The sequence below is a fragment of the Calonectris borealis genome, chromosome 3 (assembly GCF_964195595.1).
Source record: "Calonectris borealis chromosome 3, bCalBor7.hap1.2, whole genome shotgun sequence".
NCBI lineage: Eukaryota > Metazoa > Chordata > Aves > Procellariiformes > Procellariidae > Calonectris > Calonectris borealis.
In genome coordinates, this window is record NC_134314.1 from 56,855,373 (window position 1) to 56,882,097 (window position 26,725).

The 26,725-nt window shown below is 40.4% G+C and overlaps 3 protein-coding genes across 3 annotated transcripts in view; 2 read left to right on the top strand and 1 right to left on the bottom strand.

Moving 5' to 3' along the window:
* MCM9 (minichromosome maintenance 9 homologous recombination repair factor) overlaps positions 1-26,725 on the bottom strand; it is a 49,900-nt gene that overhangs the window by 2,541 nt on the left and 20,634 nt on the right. Inside the window, exons 7-11 of the mRNA XM_075145734.1 lie at positions 11,747-11,921; positions 9,869-10,071; positions 8,698-8,901; positions 6,872-6,954; positions 1,958-2,103 (exon numbers count right to left, since the gene is read on the bottom strand). Of these exons, the coding sequence (XP_075001835.1) occupies positions 1,958-2,103; positions 6,872-6,954; positions 8,698-8,901; positions 9,869-10,071; positions 11,747-11,921 (811 nt within the window). The remainder of the gene's footprint in view (positions 1-1,957; positions 2,104-6,871; positions 6,955-8,697; positions 8,902-9,868; positions 10,072-11,746; positions 11,922-26,725) is intronic.
* ASF1A (anti-silencing function 1A histone chaperone) lies at positions 14,329-26,150 on the top strand. The gene is made up of 4 exons (XM_075145735.1): positions 14,329-14,773; positions 18,475-18,590; positions 23,239-23,415; positions 25,732-26,150. Exons 1-4 carry the CDS (start codon positions 14,665-14,667, stop codon positions 25,942-25,944), a joined length of 615 nt encoding a protein of 204 aa, XP_075001836.1. The 5' UTR covers positions 14,329-14,664; the 3' UTR covers positions 25,945-26,150.
* On the top strand, positions 14,914-18,432 carry LOC142079920 (uncharacterized). Its single transcript, XM_075144600.1, is given in 3 exon segments — positions 14,914-15,042; positions 15,089-15,293; positions 15,296-18,432. Coding segments are annotated over 3 exon segments (1,053 nt in total). The 3' UTR covers positions 16,015-18,432.

A 26,725-nucleotide genomic window follows, 5' to 3' on the forward strand; every position in this document is an offset into this window, starting at 1 on the left:
GGACAGAGAAAGCAACCACCTAAACTTCATTTCCTTGGGAAACAAAAAAAAACCCAAACAGACACCTTTGCACTCCTTACAGCCATTGCTAGAGTCCCTGAGGGATTACATATTCTGTAAGTATATCTTCTAGAACAGGAACCTCATTAGATTTTATCCGGAGCAAGGCAAAGCCTCAAACAAGTTATCAGAATGGAAAATCTAAGTATTACTTGGAATAGCGGTTGCTGTTGGTTTTCTCTCACAATCACTATGGACCCAGCATGCAAAAACTCCATGAGTGAAAGCATCTCGGATCACCTATAGAACTTAATTATCACTGTCTGTGGCTGTTAATATTCTCAGGGCCCTCCAAAACAACAGAGGTGCTAGAATGAGGGTTCCCTCCAATCTCAGTATAGCTGATATTCTGTCTATTGTACCTAAACACATAATTGCCAAGGGAGATAGCATTCTACTTTTTGCTAAATAGTGATTCTAACAATGAGTGAAAAGCAGCCAAATTCTATCGCCAAAACGACTGTATTACGGTAGGTGAAATTATTTCCATGCATTATAAACAGTTCCTCTGCTGTATGAGAGAGAAAACACTATATTGACATGTATCTTTTAGAACCATTATTATCATTATTTACTAATATGCTTATTCTTAAAATTTTGACGGAAAGTAGCAGAAATGATCTGACTCATCAAGAAGGGCTGAAAGATACATGCTTGTTTTATTGAAATATAGTTTAGGGGGAATGCATGGAACAAGTCTTCTAATACAGAATAGGTTGTTTTAAAGAGGACATTCATTTAGTATTCTCTAAGCTGCTTAAGAGGCAGGGAAGAAGAAATCAGTTTAATTTGCAGCATAGGGGATTCAGTGGGATATTGGGAAAACCTTTATGAGCATTAGGATAGAGCAATAGTGGAACAGACTACCCAATAGCAATGGAAAATCCTCTTCATTAGAAGGCCTTTGGAGGAGATAACACAAGCCCCTGCCAGGAAGGTCAAACACAGACCTGATCCTGTCTTTGTATTTGATCTCCCATCCCATCCTACATTTCTATGATCCCTTATGAACACCTCTGTTTTAAAACTAGCTTTTGTCTGTCGGAGATATCCCACTTTCATCTGCTTTTATTACCTCTGTGGTTATTTAAGATGTCCTTACTATAAGTTACAAAATAAGTCTGAAAAATATTTAAAGAAAAAAGTGTATTTTCCCAGCTGTTCTTATTCCATTAGCTTCGATAACATTAATCTTTCATCTTCCTTTAACAATAAAAAAGTACTAGTTTCTTTAGAGCCTAATCTCATTTCAGTAAAAAATATTATTTTTTTTTATTTTATTTCCTTCCAATGCTAGTGTTTTCCTCTCAACCTCAATAAGTTAAAAGTTTTCTATTAATAACAACAAATAGATTTTCTAAAGATTATTGGAGTGAGCTCAAAACTAGAGAAGAGACAGTGAAAATTCCAGCGTGTAAAAAAGAAAAATCACCCAAAAGAACAGAACTTTGATTCAGGCTTATATTTTCCATTAACAGAGAAGGAAGGATCCTGACAAGTCCAACACAAAAGAAGGCTTAAAAAATATGAAGCAGATCTGCTGTATTTTACTGAACAAGTTACAAAAGTTTGTATAAAATTATTTGCTCAGCTACAGAATCTGGCATTTTGACCCTAAGAAGCTGCGCTGAAACTTATGTGAGCATAGAATTGAGATATGAGTTGGGAACTGATTAAAATGTTCTTAAATTCTTTGTAAATTCCATAACCCAGAGAGAGAAATGATCTTGTGATGATCTCAGAGTGCTACTTTAAAACAATCTCTGGGCTTATTCATGTCCTCTAAAGAACAAGTCCCTTCCCAATGTCAGATTCTATTTTTAGATCCTCTCCAGATACTATTGGCAAAAATTCTTTTTTGCTTATTGAATTATTTTGTTAGTCTGCATATTATAACCTGTCAAGTCTTTGTAGCTCTTTGTGCAGAAGATCTTGCAGCTCCAGTCGCTCCAATATGAGTTCACACTGTGTTCGGTACTGTGCCATTGGATTTTCTGGAAATGAGGTGTGTAAGGCATTGATGCCTCCGAGAAGTGCACCCCCCTATGTCACCAAAAAGATAAAAAAAAAAGGAAGCTATTTTATTATTCAGCATCAAATTGAAACAGCAGAGACCATTTTATACAAAATTCTCCCTCAGATATTTTAAAGCTTAAGGTAGCAAATATTTACTAAGTAACTGTATTCACACAAATAATCCTATTAGGTCTGCTCACACAGGCAAAGTTGCTCATGCACATAAAGCAATTATATGATCAAGCCTGCAGTCTACTCGTACTGGTTTATTTTTATTTATACAAAAAATGGAAAGTCCACTTAAGGCTTGAGAACATCATGACTAAAATCAGAGATTAGGATTAAAGAAGTTTTCCAAATACCTTGTAAAAATTCTGCCCATGTGAGACACTTCTATAACTGAAGAAATTCTGACTACTAGAAGTTTTCACTAGCTTTGCCTAATTATTTAAATGGAAAGACCTGGATATTAAGGCTTGTCAACACAGGGTAAATTGACCGGCAAAAATATTTCTGAATAGCTCTTTAAGAGTAATTAACTATTCAGGAATAATTCCAGAAAGCAAGTGATTTTAATCTGGGACAACTTTGCTGTGCCTTGTGAGAAATGAAATAGTTTTTATTTGGAACAGAGCATCTGCACAAAGTGATTTGTTCCACAACAAATAATCTAGAATAGCTCTGTAGTTAATTGCTCTTTGGAAAAAAAAACCCACACCACAAACCCTCTATTCTGCCACAGATTAGCTAGCATTTACCACTCCTGTCTAATTTATAAAGCCCAATACAACTAATGAACACGATGCATCTCACGTGCCATGAGAGCAATAGCAAAAGTCAACAGAGTCTCTAGAACCAGAAATTGCTACATATGGCATCACATGGACCACACATTTTTATTTGTGGCAATTTCTGGTTCTTCCATTTTGAAATGTTAAAATTTTGTATTAAAAAAATAATTTACATTGAAAAAACATCATCCTGGTGGCTAATTAAAGCCCTCTAAAACTACACAGTGCTAAAACTAAGGCTCTCCATGCAACCATTAATGCATTCCATTGAAGTTATCACTTGGGGTTTTTTTCGCAGATCACTTCAGGAACATGACAGATCCGTTCCACATAGAAGCATTAGTCTGTAGCCATGGAAAAGGTTGTTGTAGAACCTCTCTGCCGTATTTGTTTCAAGGACTGGAAGGTTCATAGTTAATGAGGCAGGGACTGTAGAAAGGGAAGTCCAGTCTCTTCGTTAGGACAGCTAAAAACAGCCACGGAGAACTAGATTCTTTCTCTGATGCTAAATTCCAGTTCTTGTGATTCAGAATGAGCCGGTTAAGTAAAGGTTTTGAAAGGCAATAAATCTGAAACTGGGAGCCCGATGTGGTGTGGGGAAACTGCAGTCAACAGGAAGTATGTGCAAACACTCAAAGTGCTACTAGTCTGAAACTGGGGCGCTAACCATCTCTCATGGGGTATGCTCCAGTGGACAATTTCTTCTGGATTGTGCATAATTCAGCTCCAGATCATAGAACAGGAGCAGCACCAACCCATCACTTCACAAGGACTGCGTGAAGATAAGTGAATTGGTATTTCTGAAATACTTAAATACACTGAAGATGAATTCCACAGAAAAACACATGAAGAAATTGAGAATTCTACCTTTAGAACAGCAGGTAATAAAACATTGAGCAGAACACTGACAAAGGATATTGGGGATTTTGGCTTGAGTACTGTCAACCTGTGACCTAATGATCCAAAAAAGGAATACATGATTATTTATCTTGATATATGCCCAAAGGGTACCATTATGTCTTGCCCTCACTGACTTTTCAGTGCTTTACTTGGCTATCACAATGAGTTTCTTTTAAATGTTCCTGTGTGTGTCTGTGTGTGTCTGTGTGTGTGCCTGTGTGTGTGTCTGTGTCTGTGTGTGTGTCTGTGTGTGTCTGTGTGTGTGTGTGTCTGTCTGTGTGTGTGTCTGTGTCTCTGTGTGTGTGTGCGTGTCTCTGTGTGTGTGTCTCTGTGTGTGTCTGTGCCTGTGTCTGTGTCTGTGTGTGTGTGTCTGTGTGTGTGTGTGTCTGTGTCTGTGTCTGTGTGTGTGTGTCTCTGTTTGTCTCTGTGTCTGTGTCTGTGTCTGTGTGTGTTTTTTAAGATATCTGTGAAGTTTCATTCCTGTACTGGTGCTTACGTCTCTGAGATTGAGGAGAGGAAGGTAGCCATATGACAAATCCACACACTGTGGAACTAAGGGCAAAGGATCTAGAACAGAGAGAGAAAAAAGAAAGTATTACAGGGAAAGCTAGCAGAAAGGAAGGCTTTAAAGTGCCTAAGGATGGGAAAACAACATGTAAAAAGGGAGTAAAAGGAGAGGGATTGGAAGGGGAATAAAACGAGAATGAAAACATGACCAGGAGAGGGAGGGAGACAATGTTAACAAAGAGGAAATGAGGCAAAGCGAAGATCAAGCCAGGGGGATTAGAATATGCTCACGAAGACAAAGTAGGAAAGAGAAAAATAAAGGTGAATTAGAGGATGAAACAAACAAAAAACCCCAATGAACTAGGCTGGTGATGAAAATGGGATAGTCCTCCTTTCCAAGAGGGTTCACAAGAAATAACGAAACACTGACATAAGAACCTTGAAATTTGATTTTATACTGGCAAGAATATGACTTTTTGTAGAAATTGCAAAGACAGTGTTGAAGACAGAGTTTGCTGAGCTGAAAGGTGGCAGCCAGTCCTTCAAGAATGACGCTGATACTTCCCCATTTACAACTTCACTCTACAGACTGATAATTAGGCAGGAAACACAGGACGTATCTATACATAAAGTTATTTTTTTCTAGAGAAGGAATCAATTTCTGAAAATAAACTTTTGCATGTTCCTTTTTTTTTTAATAAAACAAATAAATAACTTCCTTCAAAAATAAACTGCTTCAGGGATTCATTTATACTTTCCAGGAGGAAAGTAAAATTTGGCCTTGGATAGCAGATCTCAAATTTGCAGATTCCTAGCAAAAATGAATACATTTGCCTACTTGCTCATGAGAAGTGAAGAGTGGAGCAAATATCATGAGCATACCAACTATTCCCAGGTAGTCTTCTGCAGTCATAATTCAGGCAAATTTCTCATTGACTCTTATTAGATAGACGCTTGTTATGCAAACTGCAGCCCTTGAGGGCAGGGCTGTATAAATATGAAAAAGTGACCCACAGTTATAAACAATTCTTTTACATTTATTCGTGCTGATGAGGTAGAGAGATACGCAGATGACAATACACATTTATTATTATTATATACGTAAATTCCACTTTTTGATGTGTTATGAAAAAAATGGAGTATTTCAGATTTCTTATATCCAAAATCATATTGCTTTGAAACCAGTGTCCCATCAAATTCCCATCTAGTTAATTACAGGTTTAATTACAGTTAATGAACACTTATGTAATATCTTCTGCTGTTTCAACTGGATATATTAGTAGAGCTGCTTATTTTAACTCAGATGTAGTGCTGTCATTGAAAACCTGAGCTCTTCAAAACAGTGCAAGATGAATTGCAGCAGACAGCGAAATAATCTTTTGCTACTTAATAAGGTCAGGCCCTGTAGTATTTTTGAGACAAATTCCATTTGCAACACTGTGCAATAGACTATCCATGGCACAAACTGCAATTAGTTTCTCAACCCTCCTTGAAAGAACAAGGGACATCACAAGCACCTACTTGCCATATGTGACTGTGCATCTATCCTGAAGAGCTTTATCTCCGAAAAAGGAGCATATCTACTCCTGCAAAGGTCTTTAAGGTCCACTGAGCTAATGAGTGCTATATAAAATTACTTTAATTTGAATATATTCATATCAACCTATACAGAAACATAGGAAATGCCATTTTGGATCAGACCAGTCACCTGTGCAGTGGAGTACACCATCTCTGACAGAGCCAAACCCAAATACTTCAGATGTGCTAAAAATCCCCATGCATAAAACTTTGGATAATCTGCTTCTGGTAATGTTTTTCCTACTCCAAAGTGTGAAGATTTATTTCCCTTAAAAATACTTTATCTGAAGTAATAGCGTCTACATTATTTTCCACATTTCCATCATATTCACATTAATTAATTTTAAATGTGTTGCTTTTTCTTTATATTCAACATCCTAATAATGTTACAGTAAACTAAAATCTACCCTTCCACATTTTTTCAATGCCTTTCTACATAGAAACATTACACAAATCCACGTGATAATTGGAATGCACAATTTTCAGTGTATGGCAACAAAAGTTTTGAGTTTTAGTATCACCACCAACATATCTTAAAATGATCTAATGGCAAAATAAAGTGTAGGTCTTGGCAACTGTTCCAAACTCACTCCAAAAAAATGATTTGGTTCTCTCATACCTAGTTAATGAGTGACAAGATAACATCATGGAAGAAAAACTCATTAGAGGCTATTAAACACAGCGATATAGACACAATTTCTGGCTCAAAAGGTCTTTAAAATGTAGATTACCAAAAGCCAATAGCATGCCAAAACTTCACTTAGACTGAGAAGTCTATAAAAAAATGGTACCAGGCCTTTATCACCATCCAGATTTTTCAGTATAATCTCTGTTTAAGGATTTTAACAACCAAGATGGACTAAAAATGACTTGTCAAGGTCTCTGATGACCTACTTTCCATGAGTCCATGAAACCCTCTCCAAAGAGATGAAGGGAGCTGGCATGTATCTATCTACATGATTAAATGAATCCCTTAAATGTGGTATTGCAGCAATGGCAATGCCTGCAAGAAACCTTACCTGCATAGAAGATTCCATCACCGATACCACAGTCACAGCATCTTCCAAAGTCACAGTATCCCTAAACATCAACCGGGCATGAGCTATCAAAAATAAATGGGCATTGAAAGCAAGTGTTACCAAAGTCAAAAAGCAATTTTTTCCTACTAGAAGGGACAGGATATTTCTTCAAATTTCTTCAACTCTTCACACACTTGTGTATGGGCCTAACTTAAAGACGAATATAGAATCATAGAATCATTAAGGTTGGAAAAGACCTCTAAGATCATCGAGTCCAACCATCAACTCAACACCACCATGCCCACTAAACCATGTCCCTAAGTGCCACATCTACACGTCTAAATACTTCCAGGGATGGTGATGCAACCACTTCCCTGGGCAGCCTGTTCCAAGGCCTGACCACTCTTTCAGTAAAGAAATTTCTCCTAATGTCCAATCTAAACCTCCCTTGGTGCAACTTGAGGCCATTTCCTCTGGTCCTAAATATAATCCTTTTGATTTTAATGTCAATTTCAACAGGAATTGGAAGGCTTAGTTCTTAGCAAACAATGTAATGTGACTTCCTCATTACAGTTACAGTGACAGTTTGGATAAAGATGCTCAAAATGCTAGAGTTAGAAAACGGATATCACAACAAACAGCGTGATATGAAACATCCCTATCTATATAGGTACGTGTCATACCATAAAGTAAAAAAGTAAGTCTAATTTTCATCACAGGTCAGAAGAGATTTGATTTCCTCTAACTGGTCTGTGTCGCAAATTTAGTATTATTTAATATGCTTTTCTCTACAATAGCTTTATTTTTTCTTCCTTTCTTTCTTAAGTCAGCAAAACAAAACTGATTTTTGTAAATGGATATAATGCAAATAATTTACCACATGAAGCTCTACTCCTAATTGGCTGTGGAAACACACACAGTTCTTATACAGCAAGAGAAAGACAGGCTAATTAATACCATCTATATAATACTTTGAAAGAACAAAATGCTACTAAAAGCCCCACTCATGCGAACGCATAAGAATGGAAGAAACACTGAATGTGAAAATAACATGTGAATCCCTAAAAGTTACAAATGTCTTTCATTTAAATAATTTTTCCCCCAAAATGGAGAACAAAATACAAACATCTGATGCAGGAAGCACTACATTGCTGGCTGGCATATAAAAGCATAAAGACCATTTATGATTGTTATACAAAAATACAGTATACCCTTTTAAATTCATCCTGAAAATATTTGTTATGCCACTTTATAAAACAAAATCATGTTAAGACAGAGACCTACTGCTTCCTTCGGTTTTGTTCTTATCAATGAAATATGATTTGAACTCAAGAGCTGGAAATGTTGACGCCCTTTTGCAAAATACAGACTTGATTACTGATATTTAAGGAAACAAAAATGTGTTATTTTTGATGTTACATTAATTTTAGGATAGAAGCAAATACTTGGCACCTTTCCTCAGGCTGAGTAGGATGGCAACCCAGGACTCAAATGAAGTAAAATAAATCCTAAGATTGCTTTTCATAAAGACACATAATTTCTGAGCTTCTTCTCTTGAATGTGATTTCTTCCAGTGGTTTTAGTTTTTATTATGGTGTGAGAATGGCAAAATTAAAACTAAAAATCTAAATATAACACCCTTTCCCATATTCAAAATCTCCAACCCCAAGTCTCTTCAGATTAGAGAGATAAAACAATACAAAAGTCACCTATCCCTACCTCTATGGAAAAGCTGTTACTCTGCTTACTGGCTATAATTATACTCCTGATCTATTCATTTTATAAAGGTTAATTGTTAGCCTAAAAATAAAATTGCCACGCCTTACCTTCTGCAAGGCGTATCAAACTTTCTAATAAGCGAATGGTAGTTCGGGCAGCATTTCTGCAGTCACTCTGACGCTGCATTTGATAGTAGCGTACAAGGATCAGGTTGCTCTCATCAGACAATTTTGGCTGTATACTTTTTATGAGGCAGAAGTAGGTTTTCATCTTTTCCATGCTCCAGAGCTTTTCTGATTTGTTTGGGCAACCTGCATAACAACTGCCTAGTCAGTAATTTTATAGCAACAGACATAAAGCTTCTTCCTAAGAAATTCTGTTAAATAGCAAAGTGACTATACAAGACACATTACTGTATTTTGGGGGCATACTGGGTTGTCTGTACACTAGTCCTCAAGGACTTGATCAAATTCCAGTGTGGAATCTTACACACTATACAATCCCTCCCCTACCAAAATCCACAGTAAAGCCTCCAGTGATTTCAACACAACTGCTGTCAGACTCGCTGCCCACGAGATGGTACAGTCAGTACTAAGTGCTCCAGTATTCCTTAAAATGTAAAATGCTACATGAATGTATGTACCGCCTCTGGCCATTTTACCTACTTTGTAGGAGCCAAAAGCTACCTGCCATATTCTGAACATTTTTTTCAGGGAAACATTTGGGGAAGGGAAGCAAGCTAGCTCAAGAAGTTTCCTCTAACCACTTCTTCTCTTAATGGGAAGGGAAGTTCCTGAAGTGAACGGAGAAGGGGCTGGTTAAAATCAAATCACACTGCCTTCCCTAACTCCAGAGCACAGAATGGCTCGTAGGGAACACTATTGTTCACTCTTTGAGCCCTGCAGCACACGCAGCTCAGATTTGTCCTGTCTGAATTAAGTCTCCCATTAACAGCATGTACAATTGCATGGTGTGTAGGATCTGCACATCAAGCAAGGTAAAGGCGCAAGATGGAAACTATCCACTTACTGAGCAGTCTGGGCTGAAATCTCTTGTAAATGATCATCGAGTATAGTGTTCTCAGCTCACCCCCATTAATTAATTAGTAATCTCTCTTATTTCTACTTGAAAAACAACCATACCGCAGGAAACTACCACAGCAAAAATGTAAACACTGATTAATATGAAAGACTCAAGAATAAACTGAACTGAAAGGTGGGGAAATTAAAAAACAAAGCAAAAAAACCCCACCTTATAATTTAAAAAGACTACTCTTACCTTTATTTTGCAAGATGAAGGATGAAATGATGCGGTCCCATTCCTCGTTCTTTGTATCTAACAATACTAAGACCAGGTCAAATCTGCTCAACAGGGGACTGCCAAGAGCTATGTTGACAGATACAGACTCATTGGGGTCATAATGGCCTTTTGGGTTTGTTGCTGCCAGGATAGTTGTCCTTGTATTAAGCTTGCACACCAAGCTAGAGAAAAGCATGGTGAACATTATGATTGAATTAAACTGGGTAGGGGAAATTATTCCAAAGTGTTAAAAATTATCATTTTTTTATGTTTTAAAGAGCACATCTTACCCTGAAAGACCGTAAGAGCTGAACAATAAATACACAATTACTGTGTTAATATATATTATATATACAGCATTTCTCAGTCAGAGAATAGCAACTAGACAGAAAGACAGTGATGAGGATACCAAAAGTAACTAAGCAATATTGCCATGAGTAATCTCTATATACAGCTAGGTCTTTAAACGGTGAAAAATAATGTAACTTTTCAGAAATAAATATTACTTTGCTGATTTATACAGTATAGAAACATTTTTTAATGGTGGAAAGTAACATTTTAGCTTAATTCACATTTTAAGAAAGTAAAATAAAATGCATTTATAAACATATGTTTTATTCCTGTCTGAAAACATGTTATGAATATGAACCCAACCAACCAATGATGGCTGCCATATCAACTGTTTCTCCAGGGAAACAGCCATTTTCCTCTCTTAACCATGCCATCCTGGCATGTGTTTTTAGATGTGGGGAGAGATTGTTTTTATTCTAGTAGTCCAAATGTAATCCTTTCGGTTAAGGCAGCAGCAGAAGTATTCTAACTTTGGTTTATCACTGAGCTATTTCTAGTCAGCTCCTGAGTAACTGCTGCCTCACGTCCAAAGTTCTTCTGCAACTGAGAGGAAGGACCACAGATCTTCTATTAGCTTATACCCAATGGGAAAAAAAACCTATCTCCCATGCACCAAAATAAGACCTTAAATTAACAAAGTGCTTAACATATCTGTGCTAAGTTACTACTCAAAAAATCCTCATTAGATGTAGTCCTCAAAAGTGAGCAACTGAGGCTACATATGCAAGTTACCAAACTGTGTTTTGGGGTCTACAAAACCCAACCAACTGCAACAAGGAACCCAGCTAAAATATGTCACTATCTTACTAAGTAGATAGGACCACATTGACTCCAAATATTTGTCTCCAACTGGATTCCTGGCAAAGGCCAGTAACCTCCCAGGTGAGAGCGGCATTACTTGTCCGCTACCTGCCTAGCATATTTACAGGGGATGCATCAGAACTGAGTTGGGAGAAAAAGTACCACTTCAGAAGGTGTTTTTACGATAAATGGGTAAATTCAGGCAAATACATGGTCGTTTTCAACATACAGCATAGTATGACTAAAATCTTTGACATGACATAGGGAAAACGAGATGCATTAGATCTGTTTTACAGGCAACAGCAAAATGTTCAGCAAAACCCCAAAGAAGAAAGAGGCAGAAAGGAGCTGAGTTATGAAGCATCTAAAGGAGTTTAAAATGGCACAAACCAAAGATGCTAAAGAGAGCTTCAATGGAGATGATCAGAATAAAGAAAGGACATGATCAGTTAGATTAGCGGTATATTGAAAACCCAACAGTGAAGACGGTATGTATTTATTCTGATCGCTTGCAAGCTCTGGTCCAGTGCACTGTCCTTTGAAATGCTGACTCGTCTAGTTTTAAGAATACTGCTTAGAACAAAACTATTAAGTACAACAAAGAAAACAGGTAAATTTAATCAGCAAGACAAACCTCCCTCCAACTTGTAAGTACAAGAGAAATGTCTTATGACGTTTTATGACATATGTTAACATGCCACTTACCCTGCTTTTGCAACACTGATGGTTTGTTGCTCCATTGCTTCATGGATACTAGTTCTGTCATGTTCTTTGATACTATTGAACTCGTCAATGCAACAAAGGCCTCCGTCTGCAAGCACCAGTGCTCCAGCTTCCAAGTTCCACTCCCCAAAGTCCTTCACAGCAGTCACTGTCAAACCTTAAGAATCAATTACTTCAGTCAGCCTTTTCCTTAAAATGCAGTAGTGCACTTGAGTGAAAGAAAGGGACCCGGCGCACTGGCTTGTGCCACGGACACAAGGCAAAACAGCAGCAGGTTAGCTCCACCAAATAGCTCTACTGTGTAACTCACTTTACACCTCCTGGTAAGAAATCCCGCTAGCATTCGACAGGTTAGTCTGGATCTGTGGAGCAGATTCTGTTAAGCTTCCCATGTTCGACAGTGACTTGTTTTAGGGCTTTGTTAATTGAACAAGAGATTATGGTAAGAAGACTAAATCTGCCAGATCAAATTGAAAATTAGGGCAAATGCAAAGATCGCAAAATTATGGAATGGACCCAGTCCAGCTCCTCCTCCCCACCGACTAGTAAAACAGACAAATATTTCTGAGCTGCAAAACAAAGTTTGGAAAAAACTCATTATTTCAAGTGTCTTTTAACTCCTGGCCCCAGGAAGTGGAGACAAATTCTCACTTTAAACTAAGGCAATTAAATTTCTTTATGAGATTTTAGGTTCCTCTAAGGATTATGCAAAAATGAAAATTCCAAGATGCTTAAGGATTAAAGGGGGGGGGGGGGAAGTTCCCAGCAGGGATCAGTAAATCTACACATGATACAACACCGGGAGCATGGCAGGTCAGAAACTCCGCACAACTGTGAAAACAGCCACTCATTATCAAGTATGTGCAGCTCCTTTCAAACATTCTATTCCCTATTTCCCAGCTTCTTCTCTATCTTTAGCCCTCCTTTTTCACTCTAGTGTTCAGCTCAAAATATCCTAGTAGTTGACAAGCTGCAACGAGCTTAAAATCTCCTGGAATGCTATAGCAAAACCTGCCCAAGAATCCACACCCCACAACTTCCCTTGGTTCAGGGAGGAGAGGCTGATGAGGCCCTCTCATCGCTGCGCAGCCCATTTTCTCCAAGTCAGCAAAAAGTTATTAGAAATATATGTTTCTCGATAACATAACATGTACTTTAGCTTCTTGTGAGGAATCTCCTCCATTGTGCCCAATCTTTCCTGGTTTCCTGGACTCTGCACTGAACAATTCCGGTAGTCAATCATATAGTAGAATTATAAAAAAGCAAAATAACTCTAGCCTTCTGTCACACATATGGAGAATGCTATTAAAAAGTGCAAAAGAGCGAGCAACAGATCAGGCAAGTATCAGACGATGACATTTCTTCGTAAATACAAACCAAAAGTGTCATCTACTTTCCAAACCTTGCACGGGCTTGGAGATTTGCTGAAGGCCAAGAGCCTCTGCATCTCAGCACTGCGCTCTTGCCTGCTGCAGATCTGGCAGCACTTCCCTCCCGCCAGCAGGGCTCGGCCTTTCCATGCAGGTGGGAGGATGACTCCTACATGCTTTCCTGCATGTTCCACCGCATTCAAGGGCTCCCTGCAGACATTACTAGAGCTTGGCTGTGATTTATTTCCACACAGAATCTCTTCATGTGGTGAGGGTATACAACTCGCCCCCCCCAAGGGCTGAGCACTTTCTGCTCTTCCCAGCCCACACTCTGGCCCCCAGAGAGGCAGGAGGCATGTAAACTGGTGCTACAGCGGCATGTCACCCCTCCCTATCCCTTGTGTGTGGCAGCCACAAGATGGCTTCCTCTACGGGTGTCCTGCTGCCACACAAGATGGCCTCCTCTCTGGGCTTCCTGCTGCTGCACAGGGATGCATGTTGTTTCACAGTTTATGATGCTACCTAAGCCCTTTTTACAGATACAGGAATGGGATGGCTTCTTGACAGCACGGCTGTGTAAAGGACATGCTCCAATCCCTCCACAGCCCCTCTGAGGGTGGACCTCTCTAGCAGCAGCAAGGCGGATTTGTGGCAGAACTCAGCCCCGTGCAGACAGCCCGTCCGCACCCAGGGCGCCCAGCACCCCGCCAGCAAGCCCCCTTTTACTCAGGGAGCACCCCTGCGAGCGAGGTGCCACCCGGGCTCCCTGTTACGCCGCCTGCTGGCACACCGCCTTTGGCCAAGAGGCCGGCGCTACGAGGCTGACCGGGAGGGCACAGCTCCCCTGCGGGGTTGGCCTTTTGCACGCTGATGGCCCCCGCGCAGCCCCACAGCCCCGAGCAGGGGTAGTCCTGACACCCGGGACCCCATCAGCACCCAGCTCACTGCGTCGCCCCGGCCACCTCTGGGCACAGAAAATGGAAAAAAAACCCAAAAGCCTAAAAAAAAACCCCACGACAGCACCGCGGCACATGGCGGAACCGCACGGGCGAGGAGGGGCGAAGCCCCGCGGGGCGGGTGCCTCCGCCCGCCCCGGCTCCGCCCGGCTGGGCTCGGCCCCGCCCCGCCCGGAGCCGCGCGGCCGTTGGCAGGCCGTTTCCGCCGCGCGCCGGGCGGGGGCGCCGCGGCCGGGCGCCGCGGGCCGAGCGGGAGCGGCGGAGCCCATCTTGCTGCCGCTCGGCGGCCGCGCTCGGGGAGGAGGGCCCTAGCCCGGCGTGCGGCCAATCCGGGCGGGCGCTGGCGGCGAGCAGGGCAGAATGGGCTGTAGTTTAGTGAAATAGGAAAGCTGCAAACAGTGTGGAGTGTTCCTGGTGTAAATAAAAGGGGGAAAAAAAAGTTTCTGCAAGTCGCAGCTCTGCAGCCTCGCTCAGGCACCGGCACGGGGGTGTGTGCCTCGCAAAACCCCAACACACTGGACTTTATTGTGCTGCGTTAGCACGCTCTTCCTATTGTTTGTGTTTTTTTCAAAATATGGCAAAGGTTCAGGTGAACAATGTAGTGGTGTTGGATAATCCTTCTCCTTTCTACAATCCTTTCCAATTCGAAATCACATTTGAGTGCATAGAGGACCTGTCGGAAGGTGAGTAGATTTCTTCCCGATACGGATTTTGTAACCCCGGGCTCTTAGTTTCAGGGGTTTTAAGGCTTAAACTTTGCACAGGCCTGCTCCTACAATTTAACAGTTTCTCCTTCACCGCATCGCCCTGCCGAGGCGAAGGGATGTGCTCGCCGGCGCCCGAGCCGCCGGCGGAAAACCGCTCTCGCCGAGCCCGGCGGGGAAAGTTGGCGGCGTTCGCCTGCCCTGGCCGCCCAGCCGGGGCCGCCTCTCCCCGCCGCGCCGCGCCATCGGCGAGGCGAGCTTCAAGTTGCGAGGAACTTGTTTGAGTGGTGGTAGCCATGTTGCCAGCTTTGTGTGTGCGTGGGGGGGAGCGCGAGAGGGAGAGGGTTAACCGGGCTCGGCTGCCGCGCATCCCCACGCCCGCGGGGAGAGGGGCTGTTGCGCGGCCGGCGCCCCTCCGCACAGGCGTACTCGGAGCGCGGAAAACGCTCCGCAGCGAGCGTTTCGTTGGCCTCATGCTCCATTTTAATACTTAAAAAAAAAAAAAAAATCGCTGTGGGAGGCAGGGGCGGGCGGGCTCGCCCCCGGGTGCCGGCAGCTGGTTGCCGCGGCGGGGTGCGGCGCGGTGGGTGCGCGGGCCGGCGGTACGGCACGGCACGTTGGCTGCGGGAGCCCTGCCGGTGGGGGAGGGGGCCGGCCGCCAGCCACTATTTTTGGAAGTCACTCGAAAGTTACCGGCAGCCGCCGGAGGAGGGGGGGCGGCCCCGGCGGCGCCGCCGTGCAGCCGCCTCGCGGGAACCCCCAGCCTGAGTTCGGGGCGCCGGCCGTGCTCCCCGCCGAGGGGCGCACCGCGCCGCCGGCGGGCTCCCGCCTTCCCCTCAGCCGGGCGGGCCGCGAACCGCCTTCGCCTCGGCGGCGCTCCGGAGCGCCGCCCGCCGGCAGGCCGCGCCGCGGCTCTCTGCGGGAGTCGCCCCGAGAGGCCGCGCGTCGCCCCTCGGGCGGGAGTTTTGAACGCCGCGGCTCGGGGCGAGGAAGGCGGCGGCGGGCTGGGAGGGGAAGCGGGGCGCTCCTGCCCGCCGGCAGCGGTGCGAATGAGGAAGAGGAGGAGGCCGAGGCCACTCGGCTGGGGCTGCCTGAGAGCGGAAGCGGACAGCTGCCTGGCCCTCGGCGGGGTCCTCGCCCCGGCGGAGACCAGCGCCGCCTGCTCGCCAGGGAGCCCCAGCGGCCTGAGGGGCAAAAGGAGAACCGGAGTTCGCGGGTGACAACGCCTGGCAGACTCTCTGTCGCTGCGGTTAAACTTGCCTCACCCTGCCTGCTTCTGAAGCAGTTCTTACTTGTGCGTGCCGGCGGCCTGGTGACAGCGCGCTCGGCGTGGACGGCTTGGCTTGCTCTACTCCACCGCCCGTGGGAGGGACGGTCGCGCTGGCGGGAACTTGAGAGGAAGTCTCTGAGCCTGCGATTTCCTCTAGGCCTCCGCCGCTGGTCTCCTCCTCTTACAACTGACCGACGCGTTAGCTGCAGCTGCCCGTAGCGGGGTGTGCTCCGTGCCCGGAGGAGCCCAGGTTGCTGACTGGATCTCTCTAGTCAGTCTGGCCTCATCCCAGATGCTGCATCAGACCCCTCGATGGCAGCTGCTGTGGCAGGTGGCAGTGCCCGTCGTAGGGGCTCGGCGCAAGGTGTTATGCCTTTCCTTCCAGTTGTGCACAGCTGTGCGTGACGTACTCCTCACTCTCTGGATTTACGTTAGAGTTAATCCCAGACAATCAGGATGAGAAGAATTATAGATGGTCTAATGCAAAATTCTCAGTTCCCTTCCCCCACCTAAATGCAAGTTAAACTACAGGGTAAATTCAGGATGAGCACTGCTATCTTCCATATTTAAAAATAAGATGAAACATAGCCTTTCTGTACTTGATGAAAGATTTGCTGTCGTTGCCTTAGCTTTCAGGTGCTAATATGTCTATTTATTACGCTGTTTTCTATTCAGCCAGTTCTGTGTACCACTGATCTTTAAATTAATGAAGTTCAGCCTTTATTTTTTGTTGGTTTTTTTTTCAAAGTTGTTATTCTGTATCAAGATACCCAAACAGCGTTTGGATCAACCTATTAAATGTATAATTTAAAACTTATTTTTAAAAAGTCCATTTGTTCAGTACTAAGTAATACTGGTTTAGAATGAACCTTACACTGTTCTCCTAGAATAACGGCACATGATGGTGTGATAATCTTAAGTAGTTTAGTCTAGAAGTCCTCACTTCTTGCACGTGGTAAATTGCACAGGTGCTGACAAAAGAGGTCCTTAATTGTCCTGGATGAGTAGCCTGCAGTACTAGCAGTAGCTAGTACTAAATGCTTACAAGGTAAATAAAACCTCTGATAACAGTACCTGGCCAATTGTGTTGTGCCGAACAAAGGAGTAAAATCTCTTCCTAGGCCCTGTTAATTATGTTACTTAAACCCCTAATACCTGCATTGATGTCAAACAGGGTAAGCGAGAAGAATTCATTAACGAGGAAAGAAAGTTGCAATCCTAAAACAGCGAAGTTCTGTTAAAGTGCCAAGTTTTTTCTATGCTTAAGTTCCATTCCTGCATCAAGAAACCATAATGCAGACCTTTGGATTTTGCAGAGCATAGTAATAAAGTAAATGTAATAGGGTACAGGTTTGTGCTTTTGCACAGACAATCAGGGCATTGTTCCTAAAGAAAAAAAAAAAAATGAAATACAGCATGTAAGTTTTTAAGGTACAGTTTTGAGGCAAGTTTCATTAAAAAAAAAAAAGTATTAGTCATAGTTTTCCATAATGGTGATCTCTTTTTCCCCTTTGTTTGAAAAAAACCAAAAATCTGTCTTTTAAGATTAGTTCTATGTGTGTATTTATGCATGTGTGTTTGAATCAAAAAGTGAAAGTGAAAAGCTGGCCCAGGAAGAGCTAATGTGTGCTAATTTGCAGTTTCAACTTTCAAACACCTGCCGTGGAGAGGGCGAGTTAGAAAAAGCTGAATTGTAAGAAATGTTTGATTTTGGTGCATTGTTTTAAGAAGCAAAATGCTACATTTAAATTTTTTGTGCCTGTAATGCCATTTCAGAATTTGGATAAAATCCAAGCACCAATATCTTCGATCAGAATATGATCTAATCATGCTATCGCAATTCTACATGCCTCTCAGGTTACACAAGTTACATGTGAAGGAATGAGGGCATGCAGTTAGTGTGCCTGGTGCTTACACAATGGGTTTCCTTATTCAATTAACTACCTTCCATGATCTGTATAATTTAAGCTGTGAGGTGTATATGTGGAAGGTGGGAATTTATTTCTGGGAGGTGAGTCAGTATTGAAGGCATGCAATGCATTATAGGGGTATATAGGCATCATCCCTGTGCTGCAGCCGTTCTGACAGGCTTTGAGAAAATGCTTAACACAGCTCCCAACAAGTAAATGAGCCCTGTCCTCTGTATAAAATATGAAAATTAACCCAACTATGAAAATAGAGGGATTCCTGTGGCACCGACTGACTGGAGAGAGATGGTGGGATGGTCTGGTTCACAAGGACTGGGGCAGGCATCGATAGATTTCCCCAGTGAAGACAGGTCCTTACTCCTTTAGGCCCATTGCGAAAGAAGCATTTTTAGGCTACGCAAAACTGTAGATAGGCAAGAGTGGAAGACCCTTAACTGTAACGATAAATAATGTTTGTTTTTTTGATTTTTGTTTTGCTGTAGATTTGGAATGGAAAATAATTTATGTGGGTTCAGCTGAAAGTGAAGAGTATGATCAGGTGTTAGACTCTGTTTTAGTAGGACCTGTTCCTGCGGGCAGACATATGTTTGTATTTCAGGTAAGTTTGATTTAACTGTGTCTTAAAAGGGTTGTGTTTATTTGTTTAAAGATGACTGTATCGAACTCAGAGGCACTTGAAAAATAACGGTAAACTAGAAAAATACTTCAGTCAGCTCTTCAGGTATGATACACCTTCCTTTAAAGTCTGTTCATGAGCTGGTATTTCATGCCCCTGATATTTCCATGGTAATATTTTCACTTGTGGTATCAATAATTAGAGATAGTGATATAAGCACTGTTCCTGTAGCTACTGATAATTTTTACCAGTCTTGTTTATAAATATATTCTAGATCACTTAGTAATCAAGAGTGCCAGTTACCTGGTTTACACTAGCACCATCAGGCTTAACTCTACTGCAGTTGGTGGCAGTTTCAGACAAACAGGAGCACTAGGTTAATGTAGACAACAACTTCAGAAGATCAGGCCAACAAATTCATTGTAAAACTTGGCCAGAACAGTCAAGAGTTCATTTCTGTTTGGCAGGATAAATGGTCAACCGTGATGTTTAGCTAAGCATGCTAAATCACAACAAAATATGGCAATTTAATTTGCCATAAGCAAATAATCGAAGGGAAGTGGTTGAGTCACCGTCCCTGGAAGTATTGAAAAGACGTGTAGATGAGGCACTTAGGGACATGGTTTAGTGGGCATGGTGGTGTTGGGTTGACGGTTGGACTCGATGAGCTTAGAGGTCTTTTCCAACCTTAATGATTCTATATTCCATGAAATTTGTAAAATAAGACAGAATTCTAATGGTAGATAGCAGGCATTTGGGACACAAGTGTGTAGATCAAGACTGTCCAACAAACTCTAGAGCATGTGACAGTCCTATAAAATACTGCTTTTAAAGCCAAAAGTTACTAAGAAGGAATAACGACGGGAAGGAAAACTGGGAAAGAGCAGCACTAAGATGGCTTACTAGCCTATTCTGGTTTCTATTTTAAGTCAGCAAGAGGGAAAAAAACTAAAGCAGACTTGCCTAAATTCTTATGGAATTTTTTTTGGGGTTGTTTTTTGTTTAATCAAAACTATGATTTAGCTCACTTTTTTCCTCTATTTATCAAATACTAGTATTTGTCTTGTAAACTGAGAGCAAAATCCATCAGCAGAAAAATCAGATTGAAACTGAGTTCGGCTTATTGTATAAGAACCATGCTACTTTCCCAAATACTATAAATTCACTTAACTATTTAATGGCAAATACATGCTGGAGTATGAGCATTTAAAAAAAAAGTGCTAATGAATACACCTTCTTATTTCTCACAGTTACTGTAACTGTTTTAAATTAATACCAACATTTGTGAGGCATCTTGATTAATCCTGTAAGTTCCACGAAACTTTTTCTTACAGGACAGGCTAAAGGAATAGGATTAGGCTGGAGGTTATGTTTATCAACCACATACATGCAAATCAGTCTTGAAACATTTCTGTTTGGTTTTGGAGCTGGGCCTACATACATACATCCACACTACACATAAAGCAGATGTGTAACAAATGCATCATTTATTAACAGTTCTTCCATTATCAAGCTATTATAGCTTATGGCATTAATTGGTCAGAAGTAGGTGATCCCCTGTTGCCCTCAAAGGGGCTACCTTGTAGCACTATATCCAGAGGAATCAGCTGGCGTTTGCATTTCTAATTTAAAGGATGTACTGTTCTCAATGAAGTTACGAAGATTCATTGTTGATGGTTATGAGAAGGAGCAGGAGGCAGGTGCCTAAAAAGGCATGTTTTGGCTGTATGATTAGGAGGGCCTTGAAAATTAAATTTACTGGTCTTGCAGTTTCTGTAGGATGGACTCATCGATTGTATCCCAGTTATAAATGACACTACAGCTAAATTAGGAGTAGATATGTAGACATTTTGCTTAGACTGCAATAGGTCCTGTTGTCAGTATTCCTTCTGTGTTGTTGTATTAAAGTATCTCTTTTATTTTTTATGGAAGTACTGTTGGTCTAAATATATTAGACTTCAAAAGCACTGGATTTCAGGTGAGGTTAGGACTCAGCCAATGTGTACACAGGAGACCACCAAAAACCAAAGTGCTGCAGTAAGCCTTTGCTGATGACTGAAGCTGCCTTATTCACCGAACTGAAGCAGACTGGGAGATGGAGAGAACTAGCAAGGGAAGGCCAGAACAGGGCAAAGCTCAGAACTGCAGGAGGCGTATAATATAAAGAAAAGAAATTGTGTTCACTAGGGACAGCACAAGGAAAGGACCTTTGCAGAGGTGTATAAAATTTTCAGCTAATAATATGCTGTAGATTTTTCTAAATAGGAAAGTGGCTGAAACAGCAAGTAAAATGGAGTACCACACAGATAAAATACCAAGGATGATAAAACTACCTTTGTTGAAAAGCTATGTATCAGGTTGGGAGAGTCAGTCTTACATACAAAGATGGAAAACTATTGTGCTTTTCAGACTTAAACAATTAGCCTTTTTTTTTTTTTTTTTTGTAAAAAACCATTTAAAAAGATTTCAATATTAAAGGCCCACAGCTTGGCCTATTTGGTTCTAAATACCAAGATACAAGTGAAACCTGATTCCTTCTCTCTATGTACTTGGGAATTTGTAATAAATTCAGAGAAACTTCTATTTGAAAATACAAGCACATAAATAATTTATTATCTTTAAGTGGGGATATGACCTTACACTAACTTAGCTACGCTGCAGTTATAGCTATGTGATTAAATGTGTCATGTGGAAAAGCAAGATAATTCAAGACAACATATACACTGAGTGATTTCATAAAATTCTTAAGTAATTTGTAGCATAAGAATGGCATATTAAGACAGTGATTTTTATGCAGAAGTTAATCCTGCTGCGTCTTTTTGCCTACCAAAATATCTATTTGCAACTGCCCACTTATCACTTGGTCATACCAAGCTTTTCTTTTTTCTTCCACCTGTGTATGATCATTTGTTTCCCAGGCAATTAAGAGGTTTGACATCCAAGGTAGGAAGTTCAAAATTTGAGAAAAGAAAACAGTTTTAAACAGTGTTCATTGTCTCTTCCACTCAGCAAAACAATGCTTGAGATTTAAGTAGGATTAAAACAGAGTATTTGCTTGGGTTCACAACTGTATCATAGGATATTATAGGATACAAAATGACAATGGTAGCCTGGAGGAACAAAAATCCCACATTAGGGTGTGAGTTGAGTTTCATGGAACAATGTCCTTCTGCAATACATTAGTCTATAACTGCCACTGTGGAATTTAAAGTAATCAAATGGTCCTGGGCACTGTTAGAAAAAGACTACTGAATTAAAGTAGTGATTTCATCTGTATTGGCAGTTCTTGTGATTTCTTCAAGCTTCTACACTTGTCCTATTCCTTGGTCATCTTTTCCATTTCCCTATGTGAGTTGTAAAGCCACTTGGTCATTTTCTGTTCCCTTCAGGGCTGGAGGAAGTTGTGTTTTACCTGATTCCCTGGTTGCTTCTCCTCCCCATGGTGTATTTGTACCTGGGAGGTCTGACTCATCTAATTCTTCTGCAGAATGCCTACAGCTTCTTATAAAAAGCTAGACTGGATTGAAGGCTCAGAATTGAAGTAGCAAAGAGCAGAAGCCAATGATGCATGACCACTAGCTCCCAAATTTCACAGTGCTGGAGCATATAAATAATACAGAAAAGTAGGTATGAGAGGGACAGTAGGAATTAATCCCATTCGTCCTCTGTCCTAAGGCAAGATTCGTTACACCTGAACCATTCTAACATACATTGTTAATACCTACTTGTACTTGCAACACAGGTGTTCATTGTTGGCTTCAGATCTTCATGTAAAATTGTAAATATGAAGCTGTTTCATTTATGCTTAGATTGCTATTACTTTAAATTCTACAGCAGAATGAGGCATCGCATTTTATCAATAAATGTGTAGTTAGGATGCATTTTAAGGGACTGATGTGAGCCACATTTTGTGAGGCAAATTTCTTTGGTTATTAGTAACTGCAGAGCCATGGTAAGTGAGAACATTGAGGAAAATTACAAGAGTTGCCTATTAATTAGTATTGCATTCTTGCTGAAAATATGTCAGATGTCTTAGAGTGATGCATTTAACTGCATGCACTTTAACAAACATAGGCATGTGGAAGGAGGCAAGAGAGTCTATTCCTTTCCTAGAAATCTGTGGGACAGCTCAAAGCTCAGCATAGCTTGTCCCTGCTCTTTTTGCTGAACTATAAATTGCAGTCTGTATTTTTAAAGGTTTAGTCTTGTTAAAAGCACACATACAGACCAATTCAATCTCAGAGGTACAAAAAAAAAAATCTTAACTCTACTAAACTACCACAATGGGCTGGAGAACAATGGCATTGTACAATTGGAGGGATGTTAGTACACTTGCTCAAACAGCTGATCGTATATTTGACAGCAGTTTTGGATCAAAGCTGTCTAATCACCCATGAGAAATGTCAGCACACAATATTACTGTATTCTAAGTCATTCTGACTCAAGAGGATAGTGTCCTAAGTTCAGGGTTGATGTTGTTATGAAAGTAGATGTATTTTCTGGTTAACCTAAAGAATAATTTTAAATATAATCACTACTCAGCTGCTAAGATACAGTACATAAGATTCCCCTGCTAGATAACCATGTGGTATCAATTTTATTTTAATCCATATTTCCCTTTCACATTTAGGCTGATGCACCTAACCCAGGGCTTATTCCAGATGCAGATGCAGTAGGTGTAACAGTTGTGCTAATTACATGCACCTATCGAGGTCAAGAATTTATTAGAGTCGGCTACTATGTAAACAATGAATATACCGAAACAGAACTGAGAGAGAATCCACCAGTAAAGCCAGATTTTTCTAAGGTAAGGCACGTTTTGTTCTAGTCATATATCAGAGGTATGCTTATAGAAAGAGGTTTTTAAGAAACAAAACCAAACCCCACGGATTCCATAAAGTGCATGGAATGAGGCATCAAATAATGGAAAAGACTTGGGGGGACAAACTACAAGTGCCATGTAGTTGCCATAAATTTGCAGAACATGGAGAAGCCTGCAACAGTTTCCACCAGCTTGAAGCCTTGGCTGGACTTCACTATTATTTTACACTGACTGTGTGCAATAAACTGTTGGGTTCCCTCTACCTGTACCACTGTTGACAAAGCAGCTCTGTTCTTCAGAAAAACAGAATAATGTTTTTTCTAGGACAGTCAACCTGGAACTAAGTTTTAAGTATTAATTTAACACGGTTGTTATCCAGTTGTTCTAGTGGTAGAGCTGCAGTTTCTGCAAAATGGTAACAAACGAACTGAAGAACAATTTATGCGTAAAATGAGAGAAGATGGGTAACCTGGTAACAGCAGGTTGGATGATTATCCAATCAATGGACAGCTTGACCAAGGAAGTATACTGATGAAGTTTAAAAAAAATATATATCCTTCATGGTAAAAATTAAACCAGGACTAGAATTAAAAGATTATGTGAAATAGAATTATTTGCAACCTAATACCTCAAGGAGAAGGATCAATTAAACATCAAAAACTAGTCAAAATCCTGTGAAATACTCTACCCAGGCAGACTCTGTACAAACCAACAAGGTCTACATGAAGATTTTGTGGAGTTGGGTTTTCTCATTATGAAAGCTGTACATGTGTACACACTTATGTTCCAAAGTTGTGTGATGGTGAAAATTTTGTTATTTCTCAAGTTTGCATCAATTATATGACTGGATATATGAAAAAAATGAATGGGATAATATACTGTAATGACTAGTACAGAGATAATCCCCATAGTCCCTGAAACTGATCTTCAAATGTAACTAAACTGAATTGGTATGTAAATTGGTTTTTTAAAAGTCGCTAATTATTTTCTATGCTTAACTTAATTTTCAGGGATCAGATGCTCAGTATGTTCTCAAAATTGAAAATTACTGTTAATTTTGAGGATTCTTAAACTTATAATCTGTTTCTTTCTTTTTTCTTTCATTTGAATCATATACTTATTTGTTATTTTAGATGTGAATGCCAGAATGTTGACTTCCTTTAAGCACTTGAATTTAGAAATGCCTAGAACTACTTGTCTTAATTCTCTTGATTTGCTTATATAAAAAGCTAGCTCTGCTTCTGTGAAGAAGAACAGCAAAAGTTATCACGTATTTGTATAAAAAGTCCTTAATGTGACTTTGGGACAGAATTTAAACATACAAGTAGAATAGAAGGTTATTAAACATATTTGATTGTAATTGATGGGTAATAGACCGTACTAGATTAAAAAAAAAAAAATGGTCTTGTTAGTTTGCGTAAGGGGTTGGGAAATATTTAATGAGAGTGCGCTTCCTTGGAGAATAAAATCAGCATTACTACCAAAGCAAACTTTTCCTGTGATCAGTCTTAACTTTCATAATAAGTGGCCAATGGTGGTAAGTTGCCATCCTCCAGAGTTAACTATGTATTATCTTGAAAATGGTGAAAGATTAAGAGAAAGTGAGCATTTTCTTTTTTGCTGCATACATAAACAAATAAAACTTGTTTTCAAAGGAAAATGAAGGCCAGCCATGAGAATGAAATATATGGCTAATGTCTAGGCTTGTCCACTGCCACAATATTAATAATCTTCCAAATCCAAGTAATATTTTTACTTTAAAACTTTAGTAGACAAATTAAAATTCAGTTAGTGAAATCAATCTAAAGCATGGTAATTTAATTTAAGGAAAGGTTGTACTCTTAAATGAAGTTAGTTGATGGAATTGATACAATTATTGCAAACACCATAAAGTTGATGCAAAACTTTATAAGTACTGTGGTTTGCAAAATCTTTGTCAGGGTAGTCATTTGCTTTACTAAAAGCTGGCTAAAATAATAAACACTTGCACTTTACTTGCAGAGTTCTCGTACAGCCTTGAACTCACAGAATAGTTAAAAATATCCTCTCAAGAAAGCAGTTATTTTGCCGAGTAGGATATTAGAGTAAATGAACAAGTGGTGTGTTTCTGTAAGCATGTTTCTGATCCACAGACAGTAGCTATAGATTCACATTTATATGAATTACCTTTTTTTAAAAAAAAAATGGTTTTACACATACAAGGCTATGGGGAGTAAAAGGAAAAAAAATCTGTATGCACTCCAGTGAATTCCAGTTTGAGATGTACACATTACATAATCCATATATTTTCTTCTCTCCCAGCTTCAAAGGAATATTTTGGCATCTAATCCCAGAGTCACAAGATTCCACATTAATTGGGAGGACAACACTGAAAAACTGGAAGATGCAGAGAGCAGTAACCCAAACCTACAGTCACTGCTTTCTACAGATGCATTACCTTCAGCATCAAAGGGGTGGTCAACATCAGAAAATTCATTAAATGTTATGTTAGAATCTCATATGGACTGCATGTGACTAACCACCATCATTTTGGTACTGTACATGTGTCAAACTGTAAAAACAACCAGAACTATTTCCCTCAAATTCCATAAGTACATAGTTGACAAGCAATGTGAAGAACTTGTTTTAAAACATCCTGTAGAAAGTTTATAAAAAAAAAAAACCACACAAACCAGTATTTGAGCAAATTGTGGAATATAAATACAACTATTTTTAAGTAATTGCCTTTTTTCTCTAATGTGTTATTCTATGTGGTCTAAACCAAACCTGATTAAAGTATACATATTCTTCCCCCTCCCCCTTTACTTTGTAAGCACTATTAAAAGCTAAAAAACTGAAAGTTAAAACATTCAGGCAAAATGAAGGAATAATGCCATGCCCTCATCTCTGATAACAAGATTGCCAAATATAAAGTGCCCTTTAATAGCAGCTTAAGAACAAAACTGTCATTAGATGAAGTGCAAAGAAAAAAGTATCTCTTAAAAAAAAAAAAGTCCAAAAATGTCCTCTTGCTGTGAAAGCAGGCAGCACAGTATAATTTTAGGTGCAAGCTTCTTTTCCTTCCAAGGCACATACTTGTTACTTAAAGCATGCAATTTGAGATTTACCATCTGCTATCTTGGATTTTAGGACTTTTTTTTTTTTTAAATCTCCTGCTGCTGCTGTTTAGTCAAACTGTGTTTGTTAAGGACAGTGTTTAATGTGAATTTGGGTGGGTATCTAAGCAAAGAAACCTTTTTCAGCCACCCTAATAGCACACACAATTGGCTGGAAGGATTCAAGCAATTACTAGAAA

What these genes read in the sequence shown, in the direction of transcription:
- ASF1A (XM_075145735.1), top strand. Translation starts at nt 14,665, where the DNA reads ATGGCAAAGGTTCAGGTGAACAATGTAGTGGTGTTGGATAATCCTTCT. An exon ending in GACATATGTTTGTATTTCAG is followed by an intron (nt 18,591 to 23,238) that starts GTAAGTTTGATT and finishes TTTCACATTTAG; the next exon opens with GCTGATGCACCTAACCCAGG. An exon ending in TAAAGCCAGATTTTTCTAAG is followed by an intron (nt 23,416 to 25,731) that starts GTAAGGCACGTT and finishes CTTCTCTCCCAG; the next exon opens with CTTCAAAGGAATATTTTGGC.